The following is a 22,402-nucleotide window of genomic DNA, read 5'->3' as shown; positions in this document are numbered from 1 at the left end:
AGATATCGAAACTCTGTTTTCGACATTTATTTGAAAAGTTTGGTAATAACTGTATAAATCGCAGCGGACAGCGCAAGTATCAGTGGTGTGCCAAATCAGCGTGTCACGTAATGGGCTCCGATTCAAACAACTGGCACAGTACCCTTGGGCGTCGAAATATACTCGGTGTGAAACAATTGAGATTTCCATACTACCACGGACTATAAGAAACTGTTGCTCTGGTTCGGACCAGTAAGTTCTACCTCTCTAGAAGTACCAGCCAGCTTGAGGTCAAAGCTTGGATCTGCTAGCCCTGGCCGAAATGAAACTGGAGATTGCTGCTCGATATACACTTTGCTGGTGGCGATGTGGAAAATATTATGCCTGTTACAGTAACTGACGGATCCCATCCACACGGATCTAATCCGATTCGCACTGTCGCAACAAGCGAGTGTGAAGAATTTGATTCATGCTAATTACATCCGTTAGATGCATGCCTATTACGGTCCGAATGATGGCATTCGCACGAATCTAATCCTTCACACTCGCTTGTTACGACAGTGCTAATCGGATTAGATTCGTGCGGTTGGCATCGGTCGCATACCGTATTAGGCATGTATGTCTCTAGCCGAAGTTCAGGTGAGAAGACTTCTTCGACCTTGCCTTCACGTTTTGGCAATCTGTTTAAAAGTTGATGACATCAGACATATGGTGATGTTTGCTATACTAATCCTGTCACTGTTAGTATCAAAACGTTGTAGTTCTTATCGTAAGTGAGGACTGTATACAATATTTATCTGTTACTGATGGGTATTGAGATAGTCGCCAACGGAACTAGAATGGCCGAATAGACTGAGCAATTTCTACTAGGGATACAAAGAACCGAGGAACCGGGTCCTTCAGAGAACCAACCGACCCGGTTCTTACAAAGAACCAAAAAAACGGTTCTAACGGAACCGAAACTCGATTCCAAAAGAACCGAAAAACAGTTCCAGAATAACCGAAACTGGATTTCAAAAGACTCGAAAAACGGTTCCGGAGTAACAGAAACTCGATTCCAAAAGACTCGAAAAACGGTTCCAGAAGAACTGGAAAATGATTTCAGAATAACCGAAGAAATAAGTAAAAGAACTGAAAACCCATTCCAAAAGAACCGAAAACGGAGCCTACAGAACCGAAATCCGGCCACGAAGCGCTATGGGCAAACAATTTATTATTTCGGCATAAAGTCTGAATATGAAGATATCAGCCCGAAATTCGATTCAGATATGTTGTATAGAATTCTGAGTTGGGCTACCAAATATTGTTAGGTTCGGGGCACTAAATCATATATACCCGATCTGGCCGACTTATATCAACTTCGTTGTGTTTGATGTTATGAACTTGAAATTCGGTTTATATACATATTGCGGAGTTCTCAGCTTCAACTGAGTACGTTCATCCCAATCTAACCTGATTTTGATAAAATTTAATTTTACATGTAAAACAATTTTTAAATATGTAGGTTTCTAATTTGTCTTATAATAAAAATAAAATGAAATCGAAAAAAATATATTGGATATGGACAATAAATATATTTAGAGATGCTTTAGGACAAAAAACTCGTAGTAGGGGTTTTTAGCATGAAAATGATCTATGTTTTTTAAAATTACTCCCAAATTCCAAATTCATAAAAAATAGGGAAAATTTTAAATGCTTTTTAAATCGAAATTCTTATGAAAATGTCAAGCCATTAATCTTTAAAGCATAAATTTAAAAATTACGAAAATATAAAAAGTGCGGCAAATAAGAAAATTAAAAGCTTTTTGCAATTTTGCAGCTCACTGCATAATATCAACCAATTAAGTAACACGTGCATAAAATAATGTCAAAACCAGACATCAACCGCCATGATCTAAAATATCTCCATGTACATATTAACATATAATATTGTAGTAGGAGATGAAAACATCGGTTACAGCGAGGAAATTTCATATAAGCGTGTCTAAGCAATTCACTAAAGAGTGAAATACAAATTTTTGATAGAAATCAGCAACAAAAACGCTGATGATTTGCATAATTTTTCGGTAACACATTTATTAATAGCTAAAAGGAATTTCCAAATGCAGCCGCATGTGTCAGCTGCAATGCGACGAATTTTGACAGCTAAAAAGTTGACAGTTCAACAGGGTGCAAATGCTTTTTAATATTAAAGTTGCGAGGTACATACGTTTGTCTGTATGTAAGTAACTATGCGCTTCCACCCACATCAGCACTTAAGTATGTATGTAAGCATTGCTTCGATGAAAGGGAAAGTGTAATATTGAACCGAATAATCAACCCTCAATTCGTTTCACGAATATTTTTGTTACGCATCAACCTGCCGAGAGATGTTCACACATACAAACATGAATATATACATATGTACATTTCTACGCACTCATCATGCAATCCATCATAATCAATGCCCGCAGCCACAGCAGATTTGGAGTTTGGAAGTTTTTGATCGATTTGTTTTTTTGTGCGTCCACCGGCCTATCAGAGTGACCTGTCGTCGCACCCTTAAGTGTATGCTTAACCCGCTTCTCTAGTACTTGGTCGGACGCAAGTGAAAGCGAAAAGGAGATTTTCACGCCTTTTTTTATTAGAAAAGGGAGCAAAAAATTTTGATTCAAATCTTTTATGCAATTGTTGATCTGCGTATCGCATTTTTGGCAGTTTCGGAAACACAAATACACATACACGTGTAAACAGGCTGAAGTACAAATTTTAACCACCGCAAATTTCATACTTTGTGTTCGTGCATATTTATCTACTATACAATATGTACATAAGTGTCTGCAATGCATCCGTTTATTGAAGGTGTTCGTGAAGATGCTGCCACTTCCGATTGCGTTGTTTTCCTAAAAAAAAAAATGTGTTAATGTTCATTTTGCATGCCTTTTCATTTATCGCAGTCAAAATTGGCCACCCACTGAGAGTTATTTTTAATTTTTAGTGGTTGATTGTGCATTCAAGTTGCTTTTAATGAACAGAGGCAGCAGAGTATTTTTTAAATAGTAGTAACAAAAAACTTGTGTATTCACTTCATATTAGGGCTTCATAAAGCAAAACGGAATCATGTGAAACACGCAAAATCACAGCCTTTGTTGGCAGCGAATGAGTTGGAGAGATGCATGCAGCCTACAGGTACAGGTCTAGTAAACATATTTTTGGATGGGTCGAAGTCAAACTTAGGATGTGCGTTCTGTCAGTTATTCTCCGTTAAGCCAAAGATAAGGTTCCAGATTTCTGCAGCGTGTTTTAGGCAGAGGTAGCCGGGGTTAAGGATACAGTCGACTGGTTACGTAAGTACTGGCATATTATCGATTAGAAAGTAAATATCTACTCTAGCAGCGCAGCGGCAATCTGAGCTTCGGAATCGCTTATGGTGCCATCGATTTTGATTTTGATTTTGGTTCCTGCATAAGAAGATACTTCAAACCACATGGCTGAAAGGCTAAATCCTACCGCCAGCAAATGCGGAACTACATAAATCGCTGTGAGGGAAACTTTTATAAAAACGTTCAATTACTGGCACATTGGCACCATTGGTCTCAACAGCCTCAACATCATCAAGCAAACAATCAGCACTTTCGCATCGGAGACGGCGAATACCGCAGCCGATGGAATAATCAGCTGCTTTAGCTTTGCACAGAAATTGATATACAAGTATTAAACTCGTGCCCCCATTGGTGGTAGCGGCGCTGAAAATTACATATGAAGAAAGACTTGACTTTACAAGGAGTTTGCAATTGACGAACGTTTGCGATATAATGCTATGATATATTGAAATAATTGGAACAAATTTGGTGGAAAGTGGTAAGCCGGTTATCGATATGTACTTATGTAGTCATAAGTGGGTGGTGCCACGCCCATTTAACAAAAATCAATAAAATTGTGTCTTGTCAGCAGACTGTTGTAAGTTGGCATCTTTAGTTATTGAAAGGTCGGAGTTTTCCTATTTCTGAAATGTACCGTTACATAGTAAGTGGCAGTAATTTTAGTCCTATTTCAAAATTTTCAACATATTGTTTTTTTTTGCGCCAAGATTGCTAAACGTGCCCAGTTTAGTAGAAATTGATAAACCGGGTACCGAGATACACATATGTAGGCGTAAGTGGGCGATGCCACGCCCATTTTCCAAAAATTTTCCTAAATATCATTTTCTGCTCAGAGGTCAATGCATTCGTCGATTTTGAGTAAATTAGCTTAAATAGTTACTAATTTATCGCAGTTTTCGTATTTCTGTAAATTACCGTTATATGGGAGGTGGGCATGGTTCTTGTCTGATTTCAAAAATTTTCAATCAGTTTTTTAGTGAGGTCCTAAGCAATGTTCGCACCGAGTTTGGTAGGAATTGGTAAAGGGACTACAGAGATACAGCATTTCATCATAAGTGGGCGAGGCTACGCCCATTTTCCAAAAATTTCATAACTGACTTATTTTATGCCGAAATTCTACTTCAAATACCAACTTTCAAAAATTTGGAGCCAGTATTTGCGGAAATATCGCAGTTTTTGAATATTTCGAAAATACCGTTATATGGGAGGTGGGCGTGGTTATTGTCCTATTTTACCCATTTTCAAGCCCAACATACCTTGGATAAAGGGCAACCTACACACCAAATTAAGTAGAGATATCTAAATTTTTGCTCGACTTATCGTGCACACGGACGGACGGACGGACAGACATACATGGCCTAATCGACTTCTCCATTCATTCTGAGCATTTATGTTTACATTTGTCTATATCTATCTCGATTCGTTTTGGCTGTAACAAACAACCGTTATGTGAACAAAGTTAATATACCCTTGTGCACAAGTGCGCTCGGGTATAATGAATACTTTGTCTATACGTGTGCAAATGTAAATAAATATGTAAGTAGTTCATTGTCCGCGTGCTCGTAAGGCTATCCTGAATCTTTTACTTCATTTCCGCATTTCCGCGTTTTCACACTTTATTTGTGGTTAATGAAATGAGAGCGAGAATGTACCAAAGATTATGAAACTAAGATATTGTCAAATTTGACACAATGATGAATGTGTGACTCTTCTTCTTGCTATAAAACAGGCATGCCAAAGTGCACAATTTTTGCACTTGCTTATCGAGTTCTGCCAGCGCTGGACATGGCTGTTATAAAAATTTGTACTGCGATAAGTATTTTAAATGCATAACTATGTATACACATGAGGAAATCTCACGAGTTGTTTTTTCGACAAAAACTGAGGTACCACATTAAAAAAAGAATTATAGAAATCGATTAACGTGATAAAAATTTATGCGGTAACATACATACATACATACACAAAATAAAAAATAAAAAAATATTCCCACGGACTGATAACTTCCTCCTTTTTTGAAGTCGGTTAAAAAGTAAAAATAACCACTAATGCTCATATACCCGTAGTTGCGTATGTAACGTATACGCCCCGTAGCACCATACGTAGTGATCTAACACGTTTGTCTTAACTTAAAGGACATATTATTTAAAAGTACTTTTTTCATGTATGTACATATTTAATAATTTTAGAAAGAATTTCAAGTTTGACATTTAAAAATTGTAATCAATGTAATTCTTTTCATTTGGTGACACACTGGTTTTATTAAACTAGTTTCGTTAATTTTAACACTTTGAAGTAAAACTACTAAAATTAAAAAAATCGTAAAGTTTCAAAAATTACAAAATAGCTGCGACAGATAATCATGCCGATTTTATTTTTCTTTTTTTAATTTCGTGGTAAACTCTTGAAACTTCACAGATATGTAGTTTTTGATGCTAACTTTCATTGCCTCTAATATGTATATTCTATTTAAAAATTTCCCAAAGTTGTTAGCAAAAAAAAAACAATTATTATTTTGTCGAGAGAAGATGAAAAAATGAGTAATTTCGGTACTTTTTCGCCTAAATAAACGCTTTACGGCTAAAATTGTTCAAATACTTGAAATAAATGCAATTGCATAATCTTCTTCTTTAGAGAATCGAAGAAAACAAATATAATAGTCTTAAGGCGAGTTCTTAAATTTAATTAAATCTGTACATCCAAACACATGAGCTAAGTTTCAAAGCTTTTTAAAAACTCTTCCACATTCAGTTATGAAAATTTGTATAATTTTTGTAAATATTGAAAATTAGCTAAGTTTATTACACAAATATACATAGTTTGTTTAAATTTACATATATATTAAAGATGTATGCGTGCATTTGTGCATATCTGGGAAATTTGAAAATCTTATCTACATATTTTCGTTTTTCTTTTCTTCTCCCGTATGTATGGTATGTCCATATCCATGCATCCATCGGAACAGAGGCATAAGAATGTAGCCTAAGATCTACATACATGCTGTATCTGTATCAACAAATACTATGTAAATATAATCCCTTCAGCATTACATTTACGTTCAAATGTCAAACGCACAACGTCAAATGCGGTTACTCTGCTCTGAATTGATGATGATTTTGGCATAAATTTTCGTCATTTCCATTTCATGCCAACTCACACAACCCTTACACCGAGGATAGCAGTGTGCAACTTTGGCGCAACAGGGTGGCATATTTAGTTGGTAAAGCAAGCACACATGTGAACATGAAAAACAATATCCACATATGTACATATGTAAGCGAAAACGATATTATTCTGCCTCTCACTCCCTTGTCTAGCTGATTTTCACAAGTTCTTACCTCATTTTCAGCCGTTTCCGGTTCTGCAATTTTAGCTCAAATCTAAACGTGCAATAATTTGGATACAAACATATGTATGCATGTGTGTGCGTGTTTGGAAAGCAAACTTTGCTCACGCTTCACTGGTCACTGCATCAATTTCCGCCTGTCATTTTGACAGCCACAAGCGTCTCTCAATGCAGCATCTATCGGTACAACACTTAGAGTGCTAAAAATCAAAATAACCATAACACAACAACAATAGTTCGAGTAACAACAATCAACAGCATCGCTTTAATATATGGCAGCAAACAAAAATGCAAACGCCAAAGGCAAACAACAAACAGGGCTCACAGGCAGGCAAATAGCAAACATTGAGGCATGACATTTAATCAGTTTTGGGTATTAAAAAGTGACAGCTGGGAAGGGGAAAATATGAAATGCTGCGAAAGGAAAATATATATATCTACTAAAAAAAATCTGATTATTCAACAATGTTCTTGCACCACTTCGTTCTACTATTGTCACAAAGCGAACGCAGAGGCATTACTGCTAATTTTGCATTTTTAATCGGAGACTCCCGGAGACTCTCTGCCTTTCTTTCTACAAATAGGAGGTTTACAATTTTTGCAAACAAAAATTGCTCGAAAGCTCGCCGTACACCTCTGAGTGCAAAGTATCTCCGCAAGACTATTTCGAAAAAATATTTGTTTTTAGATCTTAAAGTTTGATGTATAGGTATGTATGTAGACTTGTTTTTTTGTTTCAAAATTCATTGACCTCAAGTACTCCGTTCATCCCACCAGATCATCTCAAATTTTAGAAGACAAATTAAAAAATAAAAGTACCTATAATAAACCATTTTTGTAAAATAATTCGGCTGGAGTAATCGAAATACTTTCTTTGCGAAAATGTAATGATATTTGGAGAGTTTTAATTTACTGACATTAGGTACCACCCTTAGTGTATTAAGAACTGAGATATGGGTGCAACAGAAACAAGTGATACCGCGATCTTTTGTATCCCTATGATGATTCCTAACCCTGAAGGCCCAAGATGTTATTTGCTTCCCTAATAAAATCTAAAAGTTTCTTGGTAGATGAATTCCTAACTTTAAGGGTATTGACTGTGGAAGAACTAAGGTATTGCAGTCATAGTCTGGCTAATGCTGGACAATCACACATAATGTGCTGCGACGTCTCCTCGTCTTCAAGGCAAAGATATGTGAGAGCGCAGGTGATTATGGCCGTTTAGGTAACCAATAAGCAACTTGATGTCGGCTCTGTCCAAGACATTTATATCTTTTCTAGCAAAGGAATAACTAAAAAGTCTGGCCTTCCTAAGGCCCCCTATCTATCCCCAATACTTACAGCGTTCTAAGTTTACCTATGCGTCGATTATGAGCCTCGAGAAGGAACAACTGAGTCCACAAAACGGTTCCCAATTCGTCGGCGGCCTTCCTGCCAACAATCCAGCATAGTATTACCGTGTTCCTTGCTGCCAAGAGTTGGGTAGTGTCAAAAACACTCCTTGACGATCCTGGATGCGTGGAAGTGATCGTCCTATTGGATAGAGCCCTTATGGAAGCCTAAATGTCTGAAAACATTCAGAGAAAGGCGCCTTTTAAACCTTACTCAACTGAGATCAAATTGAGATTGCTATTACCTCCGCCTGAAAGACCATGGACCAAGTACCCATTGTAATAGAAGGTTTGGTGTGAGGTCCAAATACGCCCGCACCTGCCCTCTATATTTGATCCGTCTGTGTACCACTGTACACGGCTTCCAGACTATGGAGGCATAAGTTACAATCGGACGGACTGTAGTTCGGTATAGCTATTCTATTAATTTGGAGTTAAGACCCCATATTCGACCAAAAAGTCTTCGGCAGGCCCACATGGCCCGAGTGGCTTTACTAAGAGCATTGTCTAGACGGGAATTCCAACTTAATCTCTTAGCTAAGGTAATCTGTAAGGTGGTGGGTACTTGATGTCAATGAACTCAGAAATAAAAAAAATCCTCCTCTAGGCTCCACTGTAAATGTTGAAGATATGAGGAAAAAAGTAAAAGTTCTCCAATTTTTTTTGGAAATTACCTTGAAAAATTACTATAGGCTCAGGAGTGTATGGCGGTCTAATGCATACGTCCCTACACATTTCTAAGTACCTCACTAGCGCTAAATGCGCTTAACAGCTTTGTTTGCGTCACTCATTTACATCAATGCTTGTAGATATTTGTGCTAGGATGCGAAAAGCCTGTGACACAAAAATAAAAAGTGACAAGGAAAAGAAAACGAAAAATATAACTGGTAAATAGTGAAAACCCCAATTGCACTTTCATCTTGATTCAATGACTGTCAACAACATTTAGCTTTTGTGGGAGAGTTCAAATAATTTTTTTTCTATTTGTTTAGTTGTAAACAACAAAGTATAAAAAGTAAAAATGTTCAACCGTTACCTGTGTTGGAGGGGCGGAAAAGAAGACAAAAACGGAGTTTACTTTAGAAGAATTATGAATGTATTTATGTACATACAGAGGTTAGTTTAAGCCACGCAGTAAATGCTGCACTTGCATTTTTTTAAGTAATTTGTTGTTGTTGCAGCTGTCTAACCTACTTCGTGTGAAGTCATAATTTTAATGGCTACCTTTCAACAACAATATCGCTCACCACCCGTTGCTGTCAGTAAGCTACATATTACCGTTCACAGTGGTCTTCAAGCGGTGTAGGTTATTATTAAAATAAATATTATAAAATAAAATATGAAAAAAGTTTTTAGGGCGTTCTCCACTAAATCTTTTATAAATATCGCATTTATTTATTTTTTATCCATGTATCAGACAAAATTTAGTTTCCATTTAATTATGCAGAAATTTAAATTTGTTATTACAAATAAGTACAAAAAATACAAAAAAATTCAGGAAAAACTACAAAAATAAGTAGTATACCTAACACTGCTTGAGGACCACTGCACAGCGGTTTGAAATTGGCATTTTATGTTCACAATTCACTACAGCTTTAATTTTTATTAATTTTTTTTTTAAAGAGAAAAGAAAAGAGAAAAGTTGAGCCCGATTATTTAATTTTTGTTTGTTTGTATTCAATTTTTTCGTGCAAAATGCAGAAAACGTCGAAAAAGTAGCACTTTTGAAGAAAATCGTTTCTCCTGTTCCAGCTAATAAATTTTACATAATAAAACCCAGTTGAAAACAATTGTAAGGGTCTCCCAAAAAAAATAAAAAATTTGAAATGTTATAAAAAATTTTCACTAATATTAATTATTATTTTTTTTTGCTTTTATAAAAATTTCGGATATGCAGTTTTATAGATTATCAAGTTTTAGTATAAAAAGTGCAAGTTGCAAGTGGTTTTTAATAATATGACAAACCCAATTTAGCAGGCAGATGTGCTCGAAATATTAGCGAAATATTAAAAATCAACGTGACCTCTTAGCCACTTTCAAAATTGCACCTTATTATTTAATGATCTATAAAACTGCTTACCCAACATTTTTCTAGAAACTCAAACATTTTATTTTTTAATTTGTTGAAAATTTTTTTATAACATTTCCAGATTTTCTTTTGACATTTTTTTCGCTTTGGGGAACTCACAAATTTTTTTTCAATTAGTTTCTTATGCAATATTTATTAACTGCAACAGAAGAATCAATTTTCTTCAAAATTGCCACTTTTTCTGCACTTTGCAATAAAAAATGTAATAAAAAGAAAAAAAAAAGAAAAAATCGGCTTAATTGGTCTCTTGAAAATTTTATTAGCTTTGATTAAAAAAAAAAATAATAATCGAATTGAGAGAAAAATGAAGGCTCCAGTGAATTGTGAACACCAAATGCCAGTTTTGAACCAGTATGCACTGTGCGTTGTTGTTTTTACTGCTGCTGCTTCCGCTGTTGCTGTTGCCAACATTCATTAAATAGTTACTACTATTCCACCATCAACAACAACAACAACAACAACAACAACCCAAATCACTGCTCATCACCTCATTTCAAATGCTTTTCTTCACGTCACTGCAATCAGTCAGCGAGTCAAGCAGTCAAGCAGCAGTATTACTACTTGCTCGACAACATTTTATTCCATTTTTAGTCACTTTCCTTTGCCCATTCAATTTACATTTAGCGCTCAGCGTTCAAACTACATAACTACATGCATATGATGTTGTTGGTGGCGGCCGCGCCATATGCTTTGGCAGTGGAGGCGCTTAGAGCTTTCATTTATGTTCAACACTTTCTTTGCTAATACTTTATCAGTAGATGTAAGAAAACGTTAACGGCGACTCCTCTACCCACCGCCAACTACGAACGATAGAAAAGCAGCACTCGCCAGTTGTTGATGGACGACAGTTGAGCGTTTGCTGAACAGTTCTACTTCTGCTTCACTTTGTGTCATATTTGCTTAGGAAATGTTTCATATTTTCTAAAGACTAAATTGCCGAGGGAGTATGGCGATCTTTGTGCTGTGTTGCTACTATTTGCTAAGGCCATTGTTGAGTGAGTAGGCTACGTCGGCCACAAGTGAGTTGGAATTGAGGAAGACGTGGATATTACGGACGAGGCTACGCTGCTGCAGGGAAGAAGTTCGTTTTATAAGTTTAATGAGAAAGGACAGCATCAGCAACGCACGCACACAAATCAAAATGACCCCCACCCACAAATTCGCAATCATCGCAAACTCCTTCAAACGTTTTCCAGCTGCGAGCTACTGCTATGCCCATACCATTTTGAAAATCACTTTAAATTATCAGCAGCAAAGTGAATTGAAATTGATTTTTATCGCTACTTTGTCGCTTGAAGCTTTGCACTTTCCTTTTTCGTGTGTGCTTCGTGTCACCTCATCACGCAAAAAAAAACTCATATTTGGTTAGATAAATATTTGTCAACAACACGCTCAACGGGTGGTATGAGTAATATGCAGAGGCATACGAGTCTAGGTGGTTGTATGAATGTATGATTGTATTAATGTGTGTATGGTTACTTGGTATGAGGTGTGCTATGTTGCGCGAAAATTCGTTAAATTGCTAGCAAATCTAATCAGTGCGAATTTTTCTTGTTTGCTTGCAGGGGTTGTTGTGGTATCAAATAAAAATTAGGAATAAATGGATAAAATTTCTGTGAACATTGGGATAAAGGGCAGAGATACATACATATTAAATAGTACTTCAATGCAAAATTATTAGAGTAGAAATCTCCTTGTAGCGGTTAAAAAAATATCTGTTGAGCCTTAATATTTTTTCCTAAAGACAGGGTCTGTGGCGGACCTGAAATAAAAAACGGCCGTTGAAGAATTTAATGAAGGATTAAGATCCACATCGAGATTGAGATTAATATTTATCATTTTTATTTTTTTTTAAAGAGTTGCCACTTGTTAAAAACTTAAATACTACGTTTAATAAGATAAATCAATTATTGCCATATGTGTATCGATCGAAATGTTTTTGAAAATGCTCTATTTCTTAACTACATGTAGGAGGATTTTTGAGGGATCTAAAAGGGTTGCCACCTTTTTAAAAAGCTTAATTTATCTGTTGATTGAAATTTGTATTCTTATGTCAGATGAAAGAGATTTAAGTTGAAAAATACTTTTGGAAAAAGTTGCCACCTTTTTGAAAAGTCGAGTTGGGTCAATTCATACACAACATTTGATATATTTTAATTTGAATGTCAAGCGAAGGAGTGTTGTGAAAGCTTTAACTTTAAAATACATTTTTAGAGTTGCCACCTATTAGTACATGCACATATACATACATATATGTATGTAAAACGCGACGGAATTTTTTATGAAGGTTGTCAGATCTGCACCGTTCCTTCGAATTTAATTAACTAAGTTAAATTTGATTTTGAAAATAGGTGGTAACCCCCTTCATAAGTAATTTAGAAAAAAGCTTACTTAAACCCGTCTCCAATATTACAAAACTTCATTTAGCTATTATGATAAATTAAATTGATTCTGAATTTCTAAATAGGTGGCAACATTCTTCAAAATTTTAAATAAATAAATTAAGTCTTATTAAAATCTGTTCAATAGACATCTATGTACATACATATGTACAGATATTAAAATGTTTCAATTATCTTATTAATTAATATAACTTTAATTTTTAAAAATAATTTTAAAAGTACCTCTCTCATTTGATACCCATATCACTAAATTCCATTATTTGTTAAAATCATCTTGGTCTCTTTTCCTAGTTTTTATTGATTAAATGGCCTCCAATAAAGTAGGTATTAGACGACTAACGTCGGACTTTGTTTATGGTTTTCGCGTACTTCTTCTCTAACTAGAAACCGCAGATCGAAAGCATAGACATAGACATAGACTGATCTTCAGACATTAAATTAAACCTAAGATATATGTATGTATATTATTTACCCATAGTGAGTTTTTAATTGTAAACATGAATAGACATCTTATGTAAAGAAGCATTCTCTTACATTAACTGCCGTGAACATGCTGCAGATCAGTTTATATTGATCACGCCTAAAATTATACAATACTTTCATACAACACGATCTACATATATAGATGCCCTTAGCATACCAGCTGGTAGACAGGTAAGAAAATAATAACCAAAATTACATATACAACCAAAATCTTACCAGCAAAGAGCACAAATAATAAGCAGATACAACAGCAACAACAGCAAAAAATATCGTTCTTCATTGAGTGCAGTGTGTCCAGATTGTTAAAAAAAAATCGCAATTTCTGAAAAAAACCCCGCCAAAAATCGCCAATTTTTTTCTAATAAAATTCATGAAATCTATTTAACAAATCTTTTATGTTAAAAATGAGATCTTGTTATAATATAGTTTTTAAAACCAAAAACGAATATAATACCTTCAGAGGGTAATAATAAATAACACAAATCACTTTTACAATAGAGATGTACCAACAATTTTTTTTTTAACGCATACTTTTAAAAAATATTTGTTTGAACACATTTTGCAATAATACTGCGCAAATATTAAACTTATTATAGCTCATATTAATTGATTAATCGCACAATCCGCTTTTAAGCGCTCGGCGCTAAAAACAAAATAAAAACCAATAATAAGGCGAGATCAGCTATTTCTACAATTTTCTCAAAATCACCTATAGTGCATGAATTATTTACATTTCTGTTGTTGTCATATATTGAGCTATTCAACGTTATGTTATCGTTTGATATTAGAAACGTTTTGCTGCAGAAACTATAAGCCTTCATATAACATTTTATTCTAACTATTGAATTAAGGCTTTCCAACCTTATCCTATTTCGAATCTTAGTTTTAGTTGAATTCGTTACGGAAAAAACGCGCTCAACAAAAGCATGTGAGTGCGGCAAGGATAAAAATATGAAGGCTACTTTACTTATATTTCCAAACATTGTATTGCCTGTTGCGGTTTTCACTCCGTAAGCAATTATCCAAAATTCTTCAGAGTCGGATGGAATGGTTCTGAAAAAAGTTATTCCATGGGAAAGTTAAAGATTTAAATATTCAGTTTCCGCTGCTTTTCTTTCCTTCAAAGTCAAATAGTGAATTGGCCGGTCCCTGAAACTCGCCCTCTTGTGGAAAAAATTTATTTGAATGGAAAAAATCGCCAATGGCGATTTCCTAAATTTTTACGCGCAAATATCCAAAACAATCGCCTAATTGGCGCGAAATCGTCAAATCTGGACACTCTGATTGAGTGCATGATTTTTTCGCTACCTGTGTATGGACCGGCGGCAACACCTGAGAGGCCGTGTTGGCGGAATGATCAACAGACAAAACGAGCCACAATTAGCGCAATGGGCCGCCAAATCGAAGGCAAAGACACTCAGTCGCAACGGATTCGCGAGAGTGAGCGCAACGTTAAAATCAAGTGAACGGATAAATGCGAAAGGCCAAAATACTGGAATACATAAAGGGCTAATCAGAATACATTTGCACTGTGTGTGTGTGTGTGTGTGTTGCGGTTTGTGGCAGGAAAAAGACAAAAACAATTTGCACTACTGTGTGCAGAAGGAATTTGTGAAAAGTGATTTTTTTTATATAAAATTTTATTATTTTTGCGAAAATTGGTGGAAATCTGTGGATTTTAGTGGCGAATAGTGTTTTCTTTTATTTCCAACTTATGATCTTGAATATTTTGAAGCATTCTTTTTGTATTCTCTTTGGCTACATCTCGAAGTGGCAGACACCGCTTAATTGACTGCTGTGTTTTTATTATCTTTGTTTTCTTCTTTGTGCTCTTGTGGTTGAGCGCAACGCAATGCCGAAACTACTGAAAACTGGTTTTTCAAAATTGTCTGCGCGCATGCGCGAGCGATTTGAAGGCATTTTGAAGACTGTGGTGGCGGCAGAGAAGTTTTGTTTACAATTTTGTTGTTGCGAAGGGTGAAGAGAGAAAAAGTAGAGGAAAAACTTACACTATTAACAAATAAGTTGTATAAAATGGAATGAAATCAAAGTAAAGTAAACAAATTAAAATTAAATTAAATCAAAATAAAAAAATAAAAACTATGCTTAGATAATTTAAACTCAAATATATTAAATTATGTAAATTAAACTAAATTGTAATTAAAAAAATTAGTTTAGTTACATATCGTCACCTGAAATGCAAAAAGACGCCACAACATTATCGCTGAAATGCAAGAAGTCATAACTAATAAAAAATTTAAAATTCACTTTTTGATTTTTGAGTTTTGGATTTCATCGAATTACAACTACCCACATCATTTTATAAAAAAAAAAAGAAAAATATTAGTCACGACTTTTCCCATTTCAGTTGCGATGTTGTTACGCCCTTTTGCATTTCAGGTGACGATAGGCATATGTATTACATTAGGTTATATTAAATTAAATTATGTAAATTAAATTACATACATACATACATCAAAATAAACTAAACTAAATTAGATCAAATCAAATAAAATTAATTAAATTAAACAATTCCATTCAATTAAACTTTAATTAAGATAAATTATGTATATACAAATTAAAACTAAATTAATATAAATATAAATAAATTTAACTCAAAAAATGAATTAAATAAAATTAAATTAAATTAAATTAAAATAAATGAAATTCCATTAAATTAAATTCATTTTAAACTAAATTAATTTAAATTAAATCCAATCATACTCAATTAAATTTAAATTAAATTTAAATAAATTATATTACTAAATCTAAACTTAGTTAGATAAAAATGAATTAAACTTTATATATTATATTAAATTATAATAAACTAAATTAAAGATAAAATTAAATTAAATTTAGCAAATTAAATTAATTTAAAATTACTTCAACTAAATGCAATTCAATTCCATTAAGATAAATTATATAAAAAAATTAAAACTAAATTATAAAAATAGAAAAATTTTATTAAAAAAAAATTAGTTAAACTTAATTAAAATAAAATAAATTAGATTTCTTTAAATTACATTAAATTAAATTCATTTTAATTTGAATTATATCAAATTAAAATAAATTAAATCCAACAAAATTAAATTAAATCCAAATATAACATAAATCATATTAAAATAAATCAATTGAATTAAATTAAATTCAAAACATTTTAAAATAAAAAAAATTTACAATAACAAGAACACATATATGTAATTGAAATAAATCAAGTTTTAGCTAAAAAAAAACAGAAAAACGATCATTAAATTCAGCACGTGTTTCCCACTACACACTAACATACAGCACACATACAAGCAAATGAAAGACTCAAGTGACAAACGTGATCGCGCAACACAAAAAAACTGACTGACTCCGCTGTCGGTGTTGACAAGTAATCAGACAAACGCATAAGAGAACCAAAACAAAAAAGCGAAATAAGCAACGAAAGATTTAAGCGACAAACGCGTGCAGGAAAGAAACTGTTAAAAAGCAGCAAACTTGTGCCCCGACAAGCGGACAAGGCATGCTGCCAGCAAGTTGCAACATTAATTAACAGGCATATATACTCATACATACATTTACAGCAACAACACCAGCAAAACAACTGAGACCACTTTGTGACTCAGTTTGCGACTCACTGCGGTGCTACTACAATGGGCACACGTGTTCCACCGCCTTGCCCCACAGCATTGCACTGCGATCAGGCCGCCATGGCGGGCCTGCCACAGCTCATCGCCGACTTGCAACGTCTATCGGAGGATCAGGAGAGCGCCGATTTGGTATTCATTTGTGGACGAGAAGAAGAACGCATTTATGCACATCGCATATTGCTGATGGCGCGGTAAGTAGGAGCAAAATAAGAGATACATATGTATGAATGTACAGATGCGATCAAACAAAAAAACACCAAAATTCAAAATGATATTGTTCGCATTGCATGTTTATTAATTTATTTTTAATAGTTTTCATTTAAAATATAAGTAAGTGGTTTAAACGCGTCAACACATATTTTTTTTATATGCAAGAAAATGCTCAACACTCTCAGCCAAAAAAATTCAAAAAAATCCATGGTAATCTTTAGCGACTTTAAACTGACACTTTATTACGCTTAAATTGAAATGTTTACAAAACTGCTTACTGCAAATTTTCGAAAAAATTCTAGATAAAAAGTTTGAAATATTGAGGAAATTTTTTTTGAAATTGGACTAATTTTTGTGAACTTTGCGCAAAGCTTGAAAGTTTTATTTATGTTATGTCATGTTAATTATAAAAAATATGTAAAGAAACACCATTCTTAATTTTGTTGCTATTTTTTTGACCGCAACTGTATATAAATACATACATGCATATGTGATTTAATTGCAATGGTGAGGAAAAGGGGGTAGTGCATTAAATACATAAATACTGCCTGCGGCTACTGTTGAAAAATGCTGTAATGCGATCTGTTGCATGTTTATGATTTTTACATTTTGTTTTTGCTACATTTGCCACGCGGTCTCATTTATTTATTTGTGGCAAGTTGCTCAGTTACACACTCAATTCGTGGTGTAATTTTTTAATTATTCGTCAACTGTAATGTTGTTGTAAAACATTTATTAATACATATCACTTATATAGGTTCTAGTCATTTGCTATTATTGCTGTTGTTGTTGTTGCTGGCTTTAGCCACATGTTTTATTCATTCGTTATTACGCTTGTTTTTAAATCGTTGACGGACAGTTGCATTGCTGCACTGAATGAATGGGCGTAGAAACGCAATTGACGACAACAATACTTGCTCGTTAGCGCTGGTGGCACATGCAACTTTGGGCATCGTAATTAATATTTTGCAACTTTTATTCGCTTTTTGCTCATAACTTAAAATAACTTAATTACACTTTTATATTCAATTAATTTTTAAATCTTTTTTACTTTTATGTGCAAATTTGTCGCCTCATTTCAAATGTACATATGTAATTGTGATAAGCGCCACTCGACGAGGTGTAAAAATTGCCAGCTAATTACGCTTGCAATAAAAAAAAGTAGCGAAAGCCATTTATGGTATTTTTATGATTGCATGGAATAATTACTTAAATACTTATGTATGTATGTATATTTTCTTCTCTGGCAGCTGTAAGAGCTTTAAAACGGCAAAGCGTGGTGAAATCTGCCGCATACCCGGCTGTTCGGTATCGCCTGCAGCGCCGGGTACGCCCACGCCAGTGCGCCTGCCGCACGTCAACCCGGACGTCTTTCGGCAATTCATTGTTTACGTTTACACAGCGAAGGTAAGTAAATCCGATTTTAGAGATTTTGGAGAGCTTGAAATAAATGCATTCATTACACTTCCTATTTCAGATTATGCTGCAAGATTCGCGTGTCTTTGAAATGATGACTCTCGCACAAGATATGGGCGTCGAAGAGCTGCGTGCGGCCTGTGAAGATCATGTGATCTCCACGTTGTCGGTGGACAATGCATGCACTTTTCTCACATCCGTCATGGAAATACACGAAAAAGCAGGTAGTACAACTATCTACTATTTCATATGTATTTATTTATTTGAAGTCAGATGCAACATTGATTTCTCACTGACTATAGAATAATTATACAGTAGGCTACGGCCTACTTCAGGCCACAAAGACGGGTCCAAGTTAGGAACGATATTTAATTCGGACAAGGCCCCAGAAATGGTAGAAAATTTGATGCAATTAAATTAAAACAAAGGGAGGTATCGGATATACCGCGCAGGAATAGAAAAGTTTAATTTCCCAGTTAGGGTAGGGCAGTCAACTGAATCATTTAGCAGATTAACTACAAAGCTGCAAGCGAGAGAGTAAGATCTGAACTGTAACGTTTTCAGGGATAAGAGGTCACAAAAAAGAAATTTTAAGAAACGAACACAATTTTTTTTTTTTCACCGTTTGCCTTTATTTTAAAATCGAACAAAAAAAGAGGAAGGGGCAGTCAAAATGCGACATTTTGTGGTAGAAATGAAATCACCATAATGGTCGGATTAAGGCAAATTAACGTAACTTGCGGCTCTCTTAAAAATTCTGTTAAATGGGTGTTGCTTATAATTACGGTGACCATATTTGTGGCAGCCGAATACGGGACATAAAATAATTTTCCCAAATTGTTCCACTATACCTTTTCCAATGATCCTAGATTCATTAGTCCTGAAACAGCGTCTTTATTTGGCATATATTTTTCTAACTTTTGTGAGAGCAGAACATACACACATACATATGTAAATATTCAGTTGTAACATCACGCAACTTTGTGCTCGGGCTTTTTCCCCGCAAAATTTGTTACAAACATTCCTTGGCAGGGAAACATGATGAAAATATCCGACTACTTTTGAAGTAGAAGCTGTTTTCAAACGGTTATCTTCAGACTCAGATTTCGATCAAGCACAACGCTGTGCATAGCATCCGAAAGGAGCTGAACTGCAAAGCGTACCTTTGGAAGGATCAACTTCCCTTCGATCTTAAAGAACTTCTCTACTTTTACAACATTTTCCTGGAAGCCTTCTTATTTAGAGTTTCTCATGTTGAAGACATGACAATCCTTCATAAAATCAGAACTAATTGTTTTGGCCTAGTTTCGCCTAATGAGTTCTTCTCTCCACAAAATTTGGAAATTGCCATACTCCACAGCACATTGGACAGGTGATAGCACCAGAGCAAAAAACAGCAAGCTGTGTATATTTTGTTGTTGGTTTTAGAATCCATATACGTAAACAAAGTTTGAAATTTTAGAGTAAACTGTAAACAAAAATGCCAATTTAAAGACGAATTTCTCGAAGAAAGTTAAATCAACAGAAGGAAAATGAAATGCTGCTAGTGAAATTTCTTTTAGAAGTGTGAACAATAATCATTATCGTCCAATTTCTATTCAAACTCACAAATTTCCAGTTTTTCTACGCAAAATTATAACTTCTGAAACCATCTCCAAACTAAGATTAAAAAAAATTTTATTGAAAAGTACAAAAAACTACAAAAAAAATTAATAAAAATACAAAAACTAAACGTAAAAAAAACAAGTTATTCAAAAGTACAAAAATTAAGATTAAAAAATCTTAAAAACTTAAGAATACAAAAAATTTGAATCCACCATTTAGAATTTTCAATGTCTGAAAGCATATTCGTATTCAGCGATCCTACACTCAGAGAAGGAATCAAGTTTTTCGTACTCGGTCTTAGTATTTCCGAACTTAAAATTGGAATAATATTGAAAGTACTAAAATAGAGGACACAAATTTTATATTAAGTACGATATTTTTGAGTACCAAATACTTGAATTAAGATCATGTAAACTAAAAAAATTAAGTATATATCATTCATTTTTTCACGCGTCTTTTTGTGAAAATATTGTTCATATACATACATCTAACATTCTAAGTCGAAGTATGAAAGGTTGTGATAACCCAACATTTTTCTTTATAATGTTACTTAAAATAAAATACTCGTACTCATAGTAAAGAAATATCTTGTTTGATTTTAGTACGAAATTCTTATTTCAATATTGAAATATTTAGATTCCATATATGTACTTAAATCGCGTTAGTTTGTTCTTATCTTGCGGCCAAAATTTTTGACAGTATTGAAGTATGTATATGAGCGTTATGTTATTTTCGCGACATTTATATTGGATATCGAAGATAATTTTCATACGTTCGCCACAGTGTTTATTGGGTCATTTTTTAAGATTTTTCAATGTATGTAATTTTTTATATGATTTTTTTACTTAAAAAAGTTTTTAACATGTCAATACCTTTTGGTTACCGCGATACTTACTCAGTACTTGTCAAAAAGTTAAATTTCTACTCAGTACTCATGAAAAGTATCGATATTCTGTATTCGGTACTCTTATCACTCTATGAAGAAACGTTGTCTTTAAAAGTACCCTCTTGTGTCAAGGAATCGATTTCCTGCAAAACAAGAAAGAACTAAAATGTACTTTTTCAAAGTTCATAAGTAGCTCGGCCAAATTCATAGAAAAATGTATAAGCGTCAAATATTTCTTTATTTTACTATTATTGATAAAATCGGTATTTGAAATTCTCCTCCGGTCAAAAGGCTTTTCCATGCATTCAAAGTAGAAATTTGAAAACATATTTCTTAAGTATAAAATGAAGTAACACTTTAAATTAGCCCCACTTTATGGAGGAATTTTCACAAAAACTTTGATTGCTCTGCACCGCGGATAATTAAGCTATGCCAGACGTTCAGACAGATTAATTAAATTATGTTAACAAATTTTCAAGCACCACATTAATCATTTTTATAAAGGATGAGGACTAACAATACAAAAGTAAAGAATTAACGTGCAATTAACAGAATTTAGAACAGAAGTTTTACTGGAGTTGTTAAAATAAAGGTATGAAATTTTGAGTAAAAGAAATTGCTTAGTATTTATGCCAGAGAACGTAGATAGATAGAGCAGAGAACTTTCATATATATGTACACATGTAAATTTTTTGCAAAGCTATCCTTTTTTAAATTTGTATTTGCATCTTCATAAAAAGAGAACAGGTTAAAAAATTTAACAAAAATTACCAATTAATCAAAATTCTATGAAGATTTGCCATATTATTTCTCTGTCTATATATCTAAGTTCTCTACCCTAATGATGTCGCCACCATTGTATGAATATACAAGCTCTCAACCTATTAACACTGCTTCTACACAAGTTTAGCAAACACTGTTGGCTGAAAGCTGTTCCGACATGCGCCTAAACTCATGCCACCGAACCAAATAACCTTTTGTGCTTACTAGGGATTTATAAAGGGAACATAAATTAGGATGAAATATAGGGGGACCAAAGATAGCCAACAAAAACTCCAATATATTGATGCAAATTTTCTAAACATGCAAAAATAGGAAGCCTGCAATTTACATACATACATATACACATATAATTCTTATGCTTTTTCAATTCACTCACCTTAAAACTTTCACAAATTAGATGAAGATTGCACAACTACACTTCAACTTAATAAAAAAAAAGCACTTGTTCGAGCCGGCCCGAGCCACTCGCGCACCCGATCGAAACTACATATGTATATCGCCCCGAAAACTAAAAAAAAAACACTGCTCGCGCATATATTTATGTAATTTGCTCATTAAAACACTTAGCTTTCCTTATTTCACAGAAAACTAAAACTTTTCACTTCATTAAACGCAAACTTGAGCATTTTCAGAACTTTTTAACACACACTCGACGGAAGCAAACGCGGTACTGTTGAAATAGCGTCGGAAATTGAGTGAAGCGCAGAGGTGTATTTACACAGTGAAATATGTGGCTAATAAGGTGTTCACACCCTGGTGTAGATTGATTAGGTTAAATATTAGGATTTGCCAAGCGGTAGTATATTTTAACAAAA

General features: G+C 34.0%; 1 protein-coding gene across 1 annotated transcript in view; it reads left to right on the top strand.

Moving 5' to 3' along the window:
• The first annotated feature begins 14,794 nt into the window (after positions 1-14,794).
• LOC118740204 overlaps positions 14,795-22,402 on the top strand; it is a 13,584-nt gene continuing 5,976 nt past the window's right edge. The window contains exons 1-4 of the mRNA XM_036471702.1: positions 14,795-15,044; positions 16,341-16,878; positions 18,148-18,304; positions 18,375-18,537. Of these exons, the coding sequence (XP_036327595.1) occupies positions 16,691-16,878; positions 18,148-18,304; positions 18,375-18,537 (508 nt within the window). The 5' untranslated portion in view covers positions 14,795-15,044; positions 16,341-16,690. The remainder of the gene's footprint in view (positions 15,045-16,340; positions 16,879-18,147; positions 18,305-18,374; positions 18,538-22,402) is intronic.

The sequence above is a fragment of the Rhagoletis pomonella genome, unplaced genomic scaffold (assembly GCF_013731165.1).
Source record: "Rhagoletis pomonella isolate Grant_MI unplaced genomic scaffold, Rhpom_1.0 Rhpom_scaffold_00005, whole genome shotgun sequence".
In the NCBI taxonomy this organism is placed as follows: domain Eukaryota; kingdom Metazoa; phylum Arthropoda; class Insecta; order Diptera; family Tephritidae; genus Rhagoletis; species Rhagoletis pomonella.
This window is presented reverse-complemented; position numbering and strand designations above follow the sequence as displayed.